Source organism: Scylla paramamosain, chromosome 15 (assembly GCF_035594125.1).
Source record: "Scylla paramamosain isolate STU-SP2022 chromosome 15, ASM3559412v1, whole genome shotgun sequence".
Classification (NCBI taxonomy): domain Eukaryota; kingdom Metazoa; phylum Arthropoda; class Malacostraca; order Decapoda; family Portunidae; genus Scylla; species Scylla paramamosain.
Window position 1 is genome coordinate 13683512 of NC_087165.1, and position 13864 is coordinate 13697375.

The 13864-nt window shown below is 40.0% G+C and overlaps 3 protein-coding genes across 4 annotated transcripts in view; 1 reads left to right on the top strand and 2 right to left on the bottom strand.

Moving 5' to 3' along the window:
• Positions 1 to 3445: 3445 nt before the first annotated feature.
• On the bottom strand, positions 3446 to 4891 carry LOC135107469 (uncharacterized). Its single transcript, XM_064017355.1, has 3 exons — positions 4755 to 4891; positions 4463 to 4600; positions 3446 to 4088 (listed from the first exon to the last, which is right to left on the bottom strand). Exons 2-3 carry the CDS (start codon positions 4589 to 4591, stop codon positions 3858 to 3860), a joined length of 360 nt encoding a protein of 119 aa, XP_063873425.1. The 5' UTR covers positions 4592 to 4600; positions 4755 to 4891; the 3' UTR covers positions 3446 to 3857.
• A 1722-nt stretch (positions 4892 to 6613) lies between these two features.
• LOC135107473 (haloalkane dehalogenase-like) overlaps positions 6614 to 13864 on the top strand; it is a 53915-nt gene continuing 46664 nt past the window's right edge. The window contains exon 1 of one of the 2 annotated variants that reach the window (XR_010271787.1): positions 6614 to 6966. The gene's annotated coding sequence lies outside the window, so the exon portion shown is untranslated. The remainder of the gene's footprint in view (positions 6967 to 13864) is intronic. The other variant, XR_010271785.1, reaches the window with a different exon arrangement.
• Positions 8885 to 11888, bottom strand: LOC135107477 (uncharacterized). Its single transcript, XM_064017369.1, has 3 exons — positions 11767 to 11888; positions 11440 to 11577; positions 8885 to 10265 (listed from the first exon to the last, which is right to left on the bottom strand). Exons 2-3 carry the CDS (start codon positions 11566 to 11568, stop codon positions 10056 to 10058), a joined length of 339 nt encoding a protein of 112 aa, XP_063873439.1. The 5' UTR covers positions 11569 to 11577; positions 11767 to 11888; the 3' UTR covers positions 8885 to 10055.

A 13864-nucleotide genomic window follows, 5' to 3' on the forward strand; every position in this document is an offset into this window, starting at 1 on the left:
AGAGAGAGAGAATTTTTTTTTTTTATTCATTTTTGTTTTGTGCTTGTAGGTAACAAGTGTGACGAACAGGTAAGGAAGGATGTTTCAGTTTCTTGAGTCATCAGATAAAGCAAATTTACGAATCTATTCTGTATTCGAGACACGAGAAAGTCTTGTGCAACGAGGCCACGAGAGAGGGTGCGTGGTATGCAGTCAGCAAGTTCGGGAGAACAGTAACCATGAACATGAGAGAAAAGCCAAAGAATCAAGACAGACTGTTAGAGGAAAGGAATCGACGAGGTGAGACACTTGACTCCACTCTGTTTAGATGGGCTGTGTGAGCTGAACCTCCACATGGAGGCAGTATTCCAAATATAGAGCACACTGAGTAAGCAACTTTAGGCACCTACCGAAACGATAATTACTCCCAGTGAGGTCTAAAGCACTGGATCAGGGGGTGCTGTGAACTTATCATTAAACCCAGTTGTGACCAAAGTGAACGTTTCCCTTTGTGTCTCACAACAGAAGAGGGCAGTCACAGCCTGCCCTCTAAAGACAACTCTCTTGATTCACACAAAGTACAAGCACCTAATTACACACACACACTTCACTCAAAATTCAAAATTATCATGGCGGCTCCTACACCAGCCTCGGAGTCCCCATCTGGGGAGGGGACCACAGAATTAATGTCCCCAGGTCGGACTGCTTTTCTGGTATCGACCCTAAGTGTCTTGACACCACTCTCAACTTTTTCTTCATTAACTTCTGTAACATTCACGGTCTTAGATCTAATTTTCAATCTGAAGAAAACCACCTCTCCTCTACTAAACTCCATCTTTCTTTCCTCACTGAAACACAGGTGTCTGAGGCAACTGACCGTAGCCCCTTTTCTGTTCCCTCCTACTTTCTCTATCCTCATTTTCAGTCCAAAGCTGGATGTTGCGTCTATGTGCGCAACGACGTAACCTGCTCTCGTGCCTACTCTCTTGAATCTTTCGAGTTTTCCACCATCTGGCTACGACTACAGAGTCACTCTCAAACTAAATTTATCAGTGCTGTATATCTCTCACCTAACTCCTCTGACTATAAGAAATTCTTGACGATTTAACTTCCAAAGTGGAGCACATTCTGACTCTCTTCCCTTTTGCGGAGATCTCCATTCTTGGAGACTTCAATGTTCACCACCAACTTTGGCTTTCCTCTCCCTTCACTGACCATCCTGGTGAACTAACCTTTAACTTTGCTATCCTCCACGACCTAAAGCAAGTGATGCTACATCCTAGTCGTATTCCTGACCGTCATGGAGATACGCCCAACATTCTTGACCTTTTCCTAAACTCTAATCCTTCTGCTTATGCTGCTACCCTATCTTCGTTGAGCTCTTCCGATCACAATCTTATATCTGTATCTTGTCCTATTGATCGAATCCCTTCTATCTGATCGCCAGTATGGGTTCCGTCAAGGCCGCTCTACTGGTGATCTTCTAGCTTTCCTTACTGAGTCTTGGTACATCCTCTTTTAGAGATTTTGGTGAAACTACTGTTGCCTTAGACATATCAAAAGCTCTTGACAGAGCCTGGCACAAAGCTTTGATTTCCAAACTACCCTCCTGCAGCTTCTGTCCTTCTCTCTGTTACTTTACCTCAAGTTTCCTTTCTGACCGTTCTACTGTTGCTGTGGTAGACGGTCACTGTTCTTTTCCTAAATCTATTAACAGTGGTGCTCCTCAGGGTTCTGTCCTGTCACCCACTCCCTTCCTATTATTCATCAATGATCTTCTAAACCAAACTTCTTGTCCTATCCACTCTACGCTGATGATACCACCCTGCACTTTTCCACGTCTTTTCTTAGACGTCCAACCCTTCAGGAAGTAAACAGTTCACGCAGGGAAGCCATGGAACGCCTGACTTCTGATCTCTCTAAAATTTATGATTGGGGCAGAACAAACTTAATATTGTTCAATGCCTCAAAAACTCAATTCCCCCATCTATCAACTCGACACAAACTTCGAGACAACTATCCCCTCTTCTTCAATGACACTCAACTGTCCCCCTCTTCTACACTGAACATCCTTGATCTGTCCTTTCTTATAATTTAAACTGAAAACTTCACGTCTCATCTCTAGCTACAGCAGCTTCTATGAAGTTAAACGTTCTGAGACGTCTCTGCCAGTTATTCTTATCCTTCCAGCTGTTAACTTTGTGCAGGAGCCTTATGCCTCCATGAATGGAGTACATGTCACTTCACATGTCTTGGGGGGGTTCCTCTCATACCGCTCTTCTAGACAGGGTGGAATCAAAAGCTTTTCGTCTCATCAACTCCTCTCCTCTAACTGAATGCCTTCAGTCTCTTTTTTATCTCCGCAATCTTGCATCTTTTGCTATATTCTATCGCTATTTTCATGCTAGCTGCTCTTCTGATCTTGCTCCTTGGATGCCTCCCTTCCTCTCGCGGTCTCGCTGCACAAGACTTTCTTCTTTCTCTCACCCCTCTTCTGTCTACCTCTCTAATGCAAGAGTTTAACAGTATTCTCACTTATTCATCCCTTTCTCTGGTAAACTCTGGAACTCCCTGCCTGCTTCTGTATTTCCACCTTCCTATGATTTGAATTTCTTCACGAGGGAGGTTTCAAGACATTTATCCTTCAATTTTTGACTACCACTTCGGACCCTATTCGGGGGACCGGCATCTCAGTTGGCTTTTTTTATTTTTTTCTATTGGATTTTTGTTGCCCTTGGCTGATGTCCCTCCTACATGAAAAAAATAAAAAAATGTGGGGAGGAAACGTACTGGTGCAGGTGACACAGAACATATTTCATGGAAGCTGCTTTAGTAAGAGAAGAGGTGTGGATTTTTCAGATGAGATTTTCAGTGAAGGAGAGTCCAAGGGGGAAAGCTGACTGTCACTGAGGAAGAGAGAATACTTGTCTGAAAGGTTGTAGCGAGTGAATCGATGAAGGAAATGGGTTTTCGAGCCATTCAACAACACAAGATTTACTCTACCCAATTCTAGAGTCATGGAAAGTTAGAAACGGTGATGTTTGAGGAGATGAGGTGATCATTTCACAGATTGGAAGTTAGATGTAGGACCACAAATACTACAGGAGTTAATTAATATAAAAGAAGTGAGAGGAGTTACCAAAACACCTTGGGTCTCTACAGTATTAGTCCTCCGAGGCTTTTTCCCTTCTTTAGCTACCATACTGTAGCTATAATTTAAGTGGTAAGAGTGGGTTGATGTTTGTAGTGTATGTAGTGTAAAGAGATTGTCTTTACTTAGCAAAATGTAACTACACTCTCTGTCATTGAAACACGAAAAGAAACGTGTCTGTGTGTGGGTGTGTGTGTGTGTGTGTGTGTGTGTGTGTGTGTGTGTGTGTGTGTGTGTGTGTGTTTGTTTGGAGGAGGATCTCGAGAATAGAAGGATAATGCATTAAGAAAAAATGCATTAAGAAAAAATGAGAGGTAAAAAAAATCATTTTATTGTCATCACAATTCAGTCCATCATTTTCACTTCAAGTTCTACAAACATTTGTCTTCACGCAGATTAGATGATTGCGCCACGGCCGTATCTTGTCTCAAACTTGTCAAAAGTTATAAAAAAAAAAATATATATATATATATATATATATATATATATATATATATATATATATATATATATATATATATATATATATATATATATATTTATATATATATTGGTTAGCAGGAGCACTTTGCTCCTTTGTCGATTACGAATAACAGAAATAACATGGAAAAAGAAAACTCCGATAGTCAGGACTATACAGGACGGCACTGAACAAAAAGGAGATGGGGAGGGGACAGTAAACTGGGACGAGAGGGGATGGCTGGGACGAAGCTTCAAGAATTGCCCTTCATCGGTGAGACTCAGAGAGCCAGCCGGTGCGGGCGTCCATCACACTAGTGTCCACCATCTCCTCCAGAAGCTCCACCACTTCTTCCCTCAGCTTCTCCTGGATGGTGTTGGTCTCACTGTCTGGAGTGAGCCTCATCTGCAACATTTTCTCTGACTCTTCGTGCCAGAAGGAAAGTGCATTCAGGTGTTGCCTCACGAAGCCAACCTCCTCCACTTCCTCTGACGGAACCTGGAAAAAAAATATATATATATATTCTAAAGATAAGGTGGAAAGACTGAATTAAAGAAGACATGAGAGACAAAAAGAATAGACGGAAGAATGGCACAGGACAGAAACACATAAAAAAAAAAAAAAAAGGCTCATTAAAACAGTAACCTCGAACAGGGATTTAAGCTGAGAAGAAGAAACAGGTATCTCGCTAGACTCACATTTGACTTGACTTAGTGTTTTTATTCTTTCATTTATTAACAACGTTTGGTTTAATTACGATTCTACCAATGATTTATATTTTTAACTGACATCGTTTCGTTCTTAAAGTCTCTCCCTTTATCGCTTATGCTATTTGTACTTAACTTCTGTGAAAGAAGCATTCAGTAACTTACCCTTCCTGGCTGGGCAAGGCTCTGTAGCCCTTTGAAGCTCGAGATCGCCCTGGTGGAGGAGCGCAGAGCTGGGGTGGTATGGATGGAGGTGAGGGTGCGGGCGACGAAGCGGGAGGTGATGCCGGCCATTGCAGAGATCTGAGAAGCAAGAAAACCCAAATGAGTCTAATGAAACACTGAATACATGAAAAGTTAAAGAAGTTCCTCATTGAGAGAACTTATACAATACTCTTTCACAAGTCTTAGCAACCAAGATATTTCAGACTTATTCCTTTTAATAATCAAAACTTACCGTGATTGAGTGAACACCAGGAGAAGGTGGAGCTGCAGGGGTGTTTTGCTTACTCAGTTGAGTGTGAGTGTCCACGCCGTCCCTTCTTCTTTATAGGCGAAGATGGGATGATGCGACAACGACATCAGCCAATCAGCGAGCAGCGATAACTCGGTGAGAGTTAGCGGGGGGGGGAATGGAGAGGAGGTTGCTGATAATTCCACGTGTCCTAAATGCCCTTGAAATTTTGACAATCACTTATATAGTTCACTTACTTATACGACATATATTTGAGTCGTAGAGAGCAAAGATCGAAGAAAAGATATCTCGTGTAGGCTAAGGTGATGTTAGGAAAGGTCAGGAATTATGTGCGAATGTATAATGAGGGTCATGCAGCACGTGATGCGTGAGTGAGTGTTGTCCATGATCTTGGAACGCAAGGTTGCTAGACAGTGTTCTTGGTTCATGGTTAAAAGTTTTGAAATGGACGTTCATTAGTAGATACGTCTCCGTACTACTGAATGTAAGATTAGAGATTTATGGTATTTATTTGAACTCTAATACCAAAATAATAATGTACCAACACACACACACACACACACACACATCGATGACGACTTTTGCTGCAGGTGAGATCAGAACATGAATACTTATATTTGTCGCTATTCAGTCCGGGAGGCGAAGATCTTATCGATCTTGAGACAGGTGGTGAGCAGCGGGAGGCATGATTCCCTCCTTCACCCTGTTGTCACCGCCATGCTCGTTTTGCAACTTCCCCCCTCCCTTCTCTCTCTCTCTCTCTCTCTCTCTCTCTTTCTCTCTCTCTCTCTCGAATATCTTCTTAAAGAAGTAAATTTATTCCCATTAACACAAAGAAGACTAAAGGTGACTTAATACAGGTGTTTAAAATCATCAAAGGCATTGATAATATGGACTGCAGTAAATATTTCACGATAGATTTTTCAAATTACACGCGAGGAAACGGTTTCAGAATTATTGGGAAATCCTTCAACTCTTATGAATCATTTTTTTTTTTTTCATCGTGTAAGTAACCTATGGAATGGACTTCCTCGAGATGTGATAGACTGCGATACCGTAGAGACTTTTAAACATCGCCTTGATAAATATTTTGCCTCCGATCCACAGGTAACAGCGTTTGTTTGTTAGAAATTAACTTCCGTACCTTCAGGAAATGGGAACACCTTATTTCATCTATTTTCTCCCTTTCCTATAAAATTTCCTTTGTTTCTTTTTTTTTTTTTTTCTTCTCTAACCCCGTAAGGTATTTATTTCCGACCTGTTTTCATGTATGGCTTATACCGGAGGGAATGGAGGTTGGGGAGACAGCCTTCTGCTTTGCTGTCCTTTTCTTCTACTGTCACCTTAGTAGTCGTAGGTCAGGTCTTCTCGCGAGGACCGCAAGGTCTGTTGTGGCCAGTTTTTTTTTTCTCTATAACTCTCTCTCTCTCTCTCTCTCTCTCTCTCTCTCTCTCTCTCTCTCTCTCTCTCTCTCTCTCTCTCTCATGATCATCATGATCATCATCATCATCACCATCATCATCATCATCATCATCACCATTATCCTCATTATTATTATTATTATTATTATTATTATTATTATTATTATTATTATTATTATTATTATTATTATCATCATCATTATCATCAACATTAATAGGAGAGGGAACACATAAGCGTTCACTGTGCGAGTATAGAGCACTGTAAATAAAATAAGTTAAAATAAAACGTGTTCATTATTGTTTCTCCAACAGAATGAAAAAAAAAAAAATAAATAAATAAAAAAGGAGGGGGAAAATTTCACCTCATTAGGATGGACTTCATTTTTCTTCGCTGGTACGAAGATCTACTCTTGCCTATTTCTTCTGTGCGTTCCACATTTTTCCCCTGTTTCTTTGACCTATTGTACGTATTATGGAAGCTAGAGAGAATCTTGCTTCCCTAATACATATCGTCCAAGTACCGTACTACCGCAACTGCTCCGATACAGGGTGCTGAAACAATGAGACTTACTCCGGACCTCCAAACCAAGGAAGTTTCCGTGTTCTAAGCAGCTAGTGACGCTCTGGTGTGTTGTGGTGCGTGTATGTGTGTGTGTGTGTGCGCCAGACGTTGTGCTTTCTTGAATGTTAATTAGTGGTCAAGGTGGAACAGGACTGGGGAAGTCTTAACCGAAACCTGCGTCTCTCAGCCCAGCAGGTGCGTGGAGTTGGTAGTGAGTATATGACATGAATTCGTGGTGTGTACATTGTGTAGTAAAAGATTTGGCAATTCAAGCTTTTCAGTCCCGTGACGTCTCTGGGCCGGGAAACCAGAGTTGCTACACCATCATGCATAACACCGTTTTGTTCTTCTACAGTGTACAGTGTGTAATGCTATATTGTTGTTGCCTCCCCTTAGTCTTATGAAGTAAAGTGGATGTTTGTTTACTTTTTCAGTGGATAGTTTTTTTAGGCATAAGAACACGACAACTTGTTTGAGTGGTGGTAATGGTGGCGGCAGCTGGTAGCATCAGCTATGCGTCCGGTGCCACGAGTCGATTCAGGCCTCCCACAACTTACCAGATCATGCGTGCATAACTGGTTTATTGGGAACGCTAAAACGATTATAGGGGTTTAGTGGTCACAATAGAGTCGATAATATCTAGCAAAAGTTGAGACCTCTATAGCAGAAAAATTACTAATTATTAGTAGTAGTAGTACTAGTGTTATTAGTAATAGTAGTAGTAGTAGTAGTAGTAGTAGTAGTAGTAGTGATAGTAGTAGTAGTAGTAGTAGTAGTAGTAGTAGTAGTAGTAGTAGTATCATTATTGGTCACGGATCACCTGAAGATCCGCCACCCCAGCCGCACTCGGGGTGGCAGATCTTCAGGTGAGACAATCTGGGGTGGCGGATCTTCAGGTGATCCCATACTTTTAATGAAGTAAACTTTTTTCTGCATTTTTTATATCCACTCAGTTTTTTAATGCGTTCATGTTGTTAGGTTAGGTTAGGTTACTATTTTTATTGTTATAAAGAGATGAAAATAATAATGATAATAATAATAATAATAATAATAATAATAATAATAATAATAATAATAATAATAGTGGAGTTGGAGGTGACGAGAGACGTAGGTGTTGTGGGGGCAAGTTTATTCCTGGCTAGTTTCATTTGTTGCTTCCTCATGGGGGACTAATAATGGTAATGATAATTTCTGAGCTACCTATCATCTATCTAACCAACTGTCAGGATCACCTTCTTAAATGGAGACAATCTAGACAAAATATCAGTCGCACAGTAGAAATAAAAACACAGTAGTGGGGTGTTTAGTCCCATCCCTCCTTCCCTTTTAGTCTTCCTATTAGATGCGCAGAAGATAGAAATAGGAGATACGTAGGCAGTGCTTTACCAAACCTGCCGCTGAGACCTCGACCCACGTGTCCCTCACACCACGAAGAGGAACACTGATAAAAAAAAACTAACACTAGAAAAACTCAAAAACACTCAGAAGAAAGGGATCAATATGATTATTTATAACAAACACTTGAAAGCTTTATGAAAATCTAAGAAAACTAGTCTCATGTTTTAAGAAGGACGATAATAGAACGAGACGCAACAGATATGAAGATAAGACTACTTAAAATTTTGTTTTCTTATGAGAAATCTTTTTCATACAGTGTGTGTGTACGTGTGTGTGTGTGTGTGTGTGTGTGTGTGTGTGTGTGTGTGTGTCAGCTCCATTACGATACTGACTTTACCCAGATACTAACACAATACTAAAAAAAGAATGTTATCAGTATTGCGTCACTGTACTTCCCACTCTTTATGTTATCATCATACGTTTGATTAGACAATGCTAGTTAGCACGGGAAGCGGGAGGCACGTTGAGGGCAAGTTAAGAAGGATTATTCATTCAGAGCAAAGTTATATAAGTAAATATAAACGAATACAAGTAGTAATTTCAAGATTCCAAGAGTTAGACATTATATTTTGTTCATGACTTAACCAAAGATATTAAGATTCTCTCTCTCTCTCTCTCTCTCTCTCTCTCTCTCTCTCTCTCTCTCTCTCTCTCTCTCTCTCTCTCTCTCTCTCTCTCTCTTGGAGATGGGAGAGTTTTTTTTTTTAATACAGTGATTGAAAAACATTAGCTATTATATATTGCTTTATTGTCATTTTCAATGATAGAGTACCTAGTTTATTCCATTTTTTCCATGATTTATTCACACTGTCTCAAGCTGTGTGGTTGCGCCACCGTTGTGCTTTGTTTCAGTGTCAAAGAGAACAAAACCAGGTAATAAGTGCTTTAAGCTGCGAAGCAACTTAAAGGACCTTCCCCCAGCGGCTGCGGGGTTCTAACTTTTAGGCGCGTCGCAGACCTCGTCATACGAAGGCCACCTGCTCACGCCACGCCAAGTGTCGCACCGGCGTGATGGTTGCAGCGAGTGACATACTCGTATTGCTATAAATGACTGTGTTTTCAATATGTGGAGTTTTATCTGCATTCTGATCACACTGTTTTGCTCACAAGAGTTTTTCCTACTTAATGTATTAATATATTTCAGCATTCAATGATTAACTGTTGAAAACAGCGAGCGTAAGTAAACATGTTATAAACATATTTTTTACATCTTCACAGTTCAACTCGTCGTAATACCATTTTCTTTTTTTTTTCTTTTACATCTTGATTCTACAGTCAGTGCTGAGTCTGATGGTGTCAACCAAAACTGGCTAACCCGTTTATGAAGTGAGTTATGGCTAATAATATGTGCATTTTGCGCGCTCTAACCCGATCTGTAGTGATGAGGGGATAGTTGTGCGAGTTGCGAGACAGAAACCTTCGCTCACATGCCGATAAATCGAAATATGCGAAATACGGCAAAACGGTGGGTCTGACTGACTCAGAAATGTCATAAAATGAGAAAGATGCGCCGTCAAAAGTTACGGAGTGGGAGGTGTTTCCGAGACTGAAATAGCAATTTTTATGTGCGATGGACACGAAAAGGTGCTCCTGGCCAAATCATCATTGTACCCTCCAGGGTCCAGGCGGAGCGGTGGGTTGCCCTAGAGATGTGCGGTAACAAAATTAGATGCCCCTCGCTCTCCGCTCGGGGAATTAATCTAGCCTCATACGCATGTCTTGGTCAGCAGGAGCACGTTCCTCCCTTGTCAAAGAGAATTATACCAAACTAAAGTAAAAAGTTGATAAAGTTGATAATCGTTAGGACAACACAACGACCCTAAGCAGAGGGGAAGGGAGAGAATAGGAATGGGCGGGTTGAGGTGAAGCCATTATAGTCTTTCAATGGCAAGGTTTCCCCAGCTAGCCAGTTCTAGCGTCCACTGCTCCCTCATCCATCAGCTGCTCCATAAGCTCCACTATCTGTTCTCTCAGAACTCCTTGGACGTTCTGCTCCGGGCTGGATGGACTTAGCTTCGTCTGCGACATTTTTTCCGCTTCATCGTGCCAGAAGGAAAGTACTTCTAGATGATGCCTCACAAAGTCAATATCTTCCATTTCTTCTGCCTGTATCTGAAAGTATAGTTTTCTTGTAGATCTCTCATCTGACCCAAGTGTAACTTTTCATAGTGTTCATGTTAAATTGCAATCCCTAACACCGCGAGGCGTCGCGTTAATTACCCGAGATAAGAAAAGAAAACTATCCTTCAGTAAAAATTTTCATTTTATGGTCGAAAACTTAGAATGAAAAAGGGTTTTTTCGCAAAACTTTAACCAAGAAACCTGAAAGATAAAACTTAGTTTTGGTTACTTTAAATGCAAAAATTTGTTCTTTAATGACCTCGGGATCATCTGTATTTTGTGATGAAGAATTTATCATTTAACATCGAAATGTTAAGGAATATCGCAAAAGTTGTTTCATGGAGAATTTTGTCACACACGATTGAGTGGTACATATCCGGGGGAGTCAGTAGACACTTGCCGAAATAGTAATTAACTACTCTCAGAGAGGTGTCATACACACTGACATGGATAGGTGCTGTGAACTTGCCTCTAACCCAGCTATGACCTCTCAGAACATATCCCTCTCTCACAACACAAGAGGGTAGTCACGGCCTGTTCTCTTCCTTCTCACGCTGCACCACATGCATCAAACACACCCTCACTTTTTCAACCAAAATTCAGAAATAAAAATGACTACGCAAAACACAGCCTTGGAGTCTCCATCCGAGAGAGTGGATATCAAAAATGTCGCCAGGTCGGATCGCTCTTCTGTTATCGACCTGATCTTGATATCTCTTGAGCTAGTCATACAATAATTTTTCAAACGTTCATAGTCTTAGATCTAATTTTCAATATGAGGGACACTAGCTCTCCTTTATTAAATCTCATCTTTCCTCACCTAAACACAGATATCTGTGACTGGCATCTTCAGTGAGCTTTTTTTTTTTTTCCATCTTTTTGTTGCCCTAGGCCAGAGCCCCTCTTACATAAAAAATGTTTGCCTTGAATCATTTCTTATTTCTTATAATGATAATACGTTTTGATATTCATTATTGTTGCTGTAACACATAAAAAAAAATATTGATTTCTAGCACTGCACCAGTTTCTGTAGTGTGAACGCCTATTCATTATATACTTCGTGATCTTTGCCTAGATAATCTGCTTCGTTAATAGAGACCTTTAAGCACTGGTACATGAACTTACTATCCGTATTCAACCTTTGAAGAGGAAGCAGCTATCTTACCCTCTCTTGCTGGACGAAGTTCAGTAGTCTTTTGAAGCTTGAGATCGTTTTGGTGGAGGAGCGTAGCACTGGGGTGGTGTGGATTGAGGTGAGGGTGCGGGCCATGAAGCGAGAGGTGATGCCGGCCATTGTAGAGATCTGGGACATCAAGTAAACCAAGAGAGTCTCATAGAAAGATGTGCATAAGTAAAACATCAACTGAGAAAGCTTAACAAGAGTCTGAGAAATGCTACCATAAACTGATCGTGTTCTCTTACAAAGGTAGAAGTTTTGCTATTATATTTAGGCGTTTCCTTAAGTGATATGTCTTCTTGTATCTAAATATACCTTGAGTGAATGAGAAGGAGGAGGCGGAGTTGGCCTGTTTATTGAATCTGATGCGTGACAATACTAAAGGATGTTTTCCTGTCTGCCATTTTATACCAGGCGGGGCGATGAAAGCACGCCGCTGGCAGCCTATCACTGTGCAGAGATAACTCAACACACTGGTAATTGGCCACTGCCGAAGTGATCCTACTGCAAGGTGTCCCATAAGATAATAGTGTCTGCAGAAAATTTATAAAGAAAATAAAGAAAGAAAGAAGGAAATAAAGAAAGAAATTAGTAGTAGTAGTTGTAGTTGTTGTTGTTGTTGTTGTTGTTGTTGTTGTTGTTGCTGTTGCTGTTGTTGTTGTTGTTGAGGAGAGGAGGAGAGGAGAAGATTTTTTTTTTTCATGAGTAAACTAAGATAAAAATTTGGGTGTACATCTTTATGTTCCCAATGAATTCACTATGTAACAAAATTTCACTTTTCCAGTTATTTCTACCTAAACAAAATAGAAAAAAGTTATTTTGATCCCAAAACTTTGCTTTTGTGGTTAGAACAATGAATTTACATTTTTGCCTTTTTCATTATAGTATGAGTTACTACTGGTTTTCATCTCAGGAAAAGACTTTTGCAAAATCTCAATTGCTTATCTAATTGATTTTGAAATGTTGCAAATAATTTAAAACAATGAAGGAAAGAATATAAAGTGTTCTAAAGGTTTTTTCTTTTAATAAGATCATTCTTGAACTGACCAGATCTAGAAAGAAATTTTTCATGTTTAGAAGAATTTGCTTATATTTCAGAAATAATCTCAGATCTTCCAGAATGTTCTACCAGGCACTTTTAGAAGTTTCTAGAACATTTTGTAACATTCTATTCAACGCAAACATTTCCATGATATTCTAGAACTTTCTGAAAATACAGAAAAAATATGTAAAAGTATCAAGAATTTTCTAAAATCTGCAAGAATTTTCTAGAATGATTCAGAATATTCTAAAGTAGGTTGAAAAATATTCTAGAAAGATTGAGAACATCCTGAAACACATTCTAGAAAGACTAAGAATACTCTAGAGTACTGTTTGACTATAAAAGTAGAGGCTTGCATACCACCAGTCAGTTCTGCTTTGGCTGCCTGAGAAGATGCATCACAAAAGGTGAAATGGCATCAAGAGGCTGCAGTCATTCTCCAGATGCATCCTGCTACATATGTGCTCAGTTCATCAAGACAAGAACAAAGAATTTCTCTGTGATAGCATCTGGAAAAATGGTGATATTTTGCTATTTTGGGGCAAAAAAAATAATTCTAAAAGCCACAAAAGCAAAGTTTGACAAGAAGAATGGACATTTTCTATTGTTTTGCAATGAAAAAAAGTTGGAAAATAACACTTGCTTGTCAAAGACAAAAATCGTGTTACATAGTGACATTTTCGTTGAAAAGTAATCACTGCATGACACCAAAACAAACACACACTCAACTGCTGCACCACTCTTATCCTGACTAAAGGAACACTGGAATAGGTTATCTCAGTATCACAGTGGGGAAATACACTGTGAGAAGTTATCAGTATTCGGTCAGCAGTGATGATATTAGAAATAAATTACAAAATACGATTATCAGTAAAATTGTGACGCTTAGGCCAGATTGTGCAGTGCATTGTGGATGTATGAATCTTTCTTTTGTTTCTCAGCCGACCCGCACCCGCATGCTTAATACCACACTCACTCTCACTCACATACTTCACCCCACACCCGCACTGACCCACACGTACCCTCCCGCACCCTTAAAATTAGTTTACATGGGGCCCACACCCTCCCTCTTTCCGCAGTATCTCTCTTCCCACCCATCTTCTATCAACAAAGAATGAAAACACTGGATAATTTTTGCGTTACTGAGATGGGCAGGATACAAATTAGAGTATGTAAGAGCTGCGATAAGGGGATAAATGATGTTAGTATGCAGCGACATCAACCACCGTAATATCTGTAAGAGATAATGAGAGAGCGACGCATGAACTCGAGTTCTCCAAGTTTTTTTTTTTTTTTTTTTTCGAACAACGAAGGTATTTGGGTACAACTTCACCTTCTGTAGCTTCCTTATACATTCGTTCAATTTGAAAT

What these genes read in the sequence shown, in the direction of transcription:
- LOC135107477 (XM_064017369.1), bottom strand. Translation starts at nt 11,568, where the DNA reads ATGGCCGGCATCACCTCTCGCTTCATGGCCCGCACCCTCACCTCAATC. An exon ending in ACTTCGTCCAGCAAGAGAGG is followed by an intron (nt 10,266 to 11,439) that starts GTAAGATAGCTG and finishes CTATACTTTCAG; the next exon opens with ATACAGGCAGAAGAAATGGA.
- LOC135107469 (XM_064017355.1), bottom strand. Translation starts at nt 4,591, where the DNA reads ATGGCCGGCATCACCTCCCGCTTCGTCGCCCGCACCCTCACCTCCATC. An exon ending in GCCTTGCCCAGCCAGGAAGG is followed by an intron (nt 4,089 to 4,462) that starts GTAAGTTACTGA and finishes TTTTTTTTCCAG; the next exon opens with GTTCCGTCAGAGGAAGTGGA.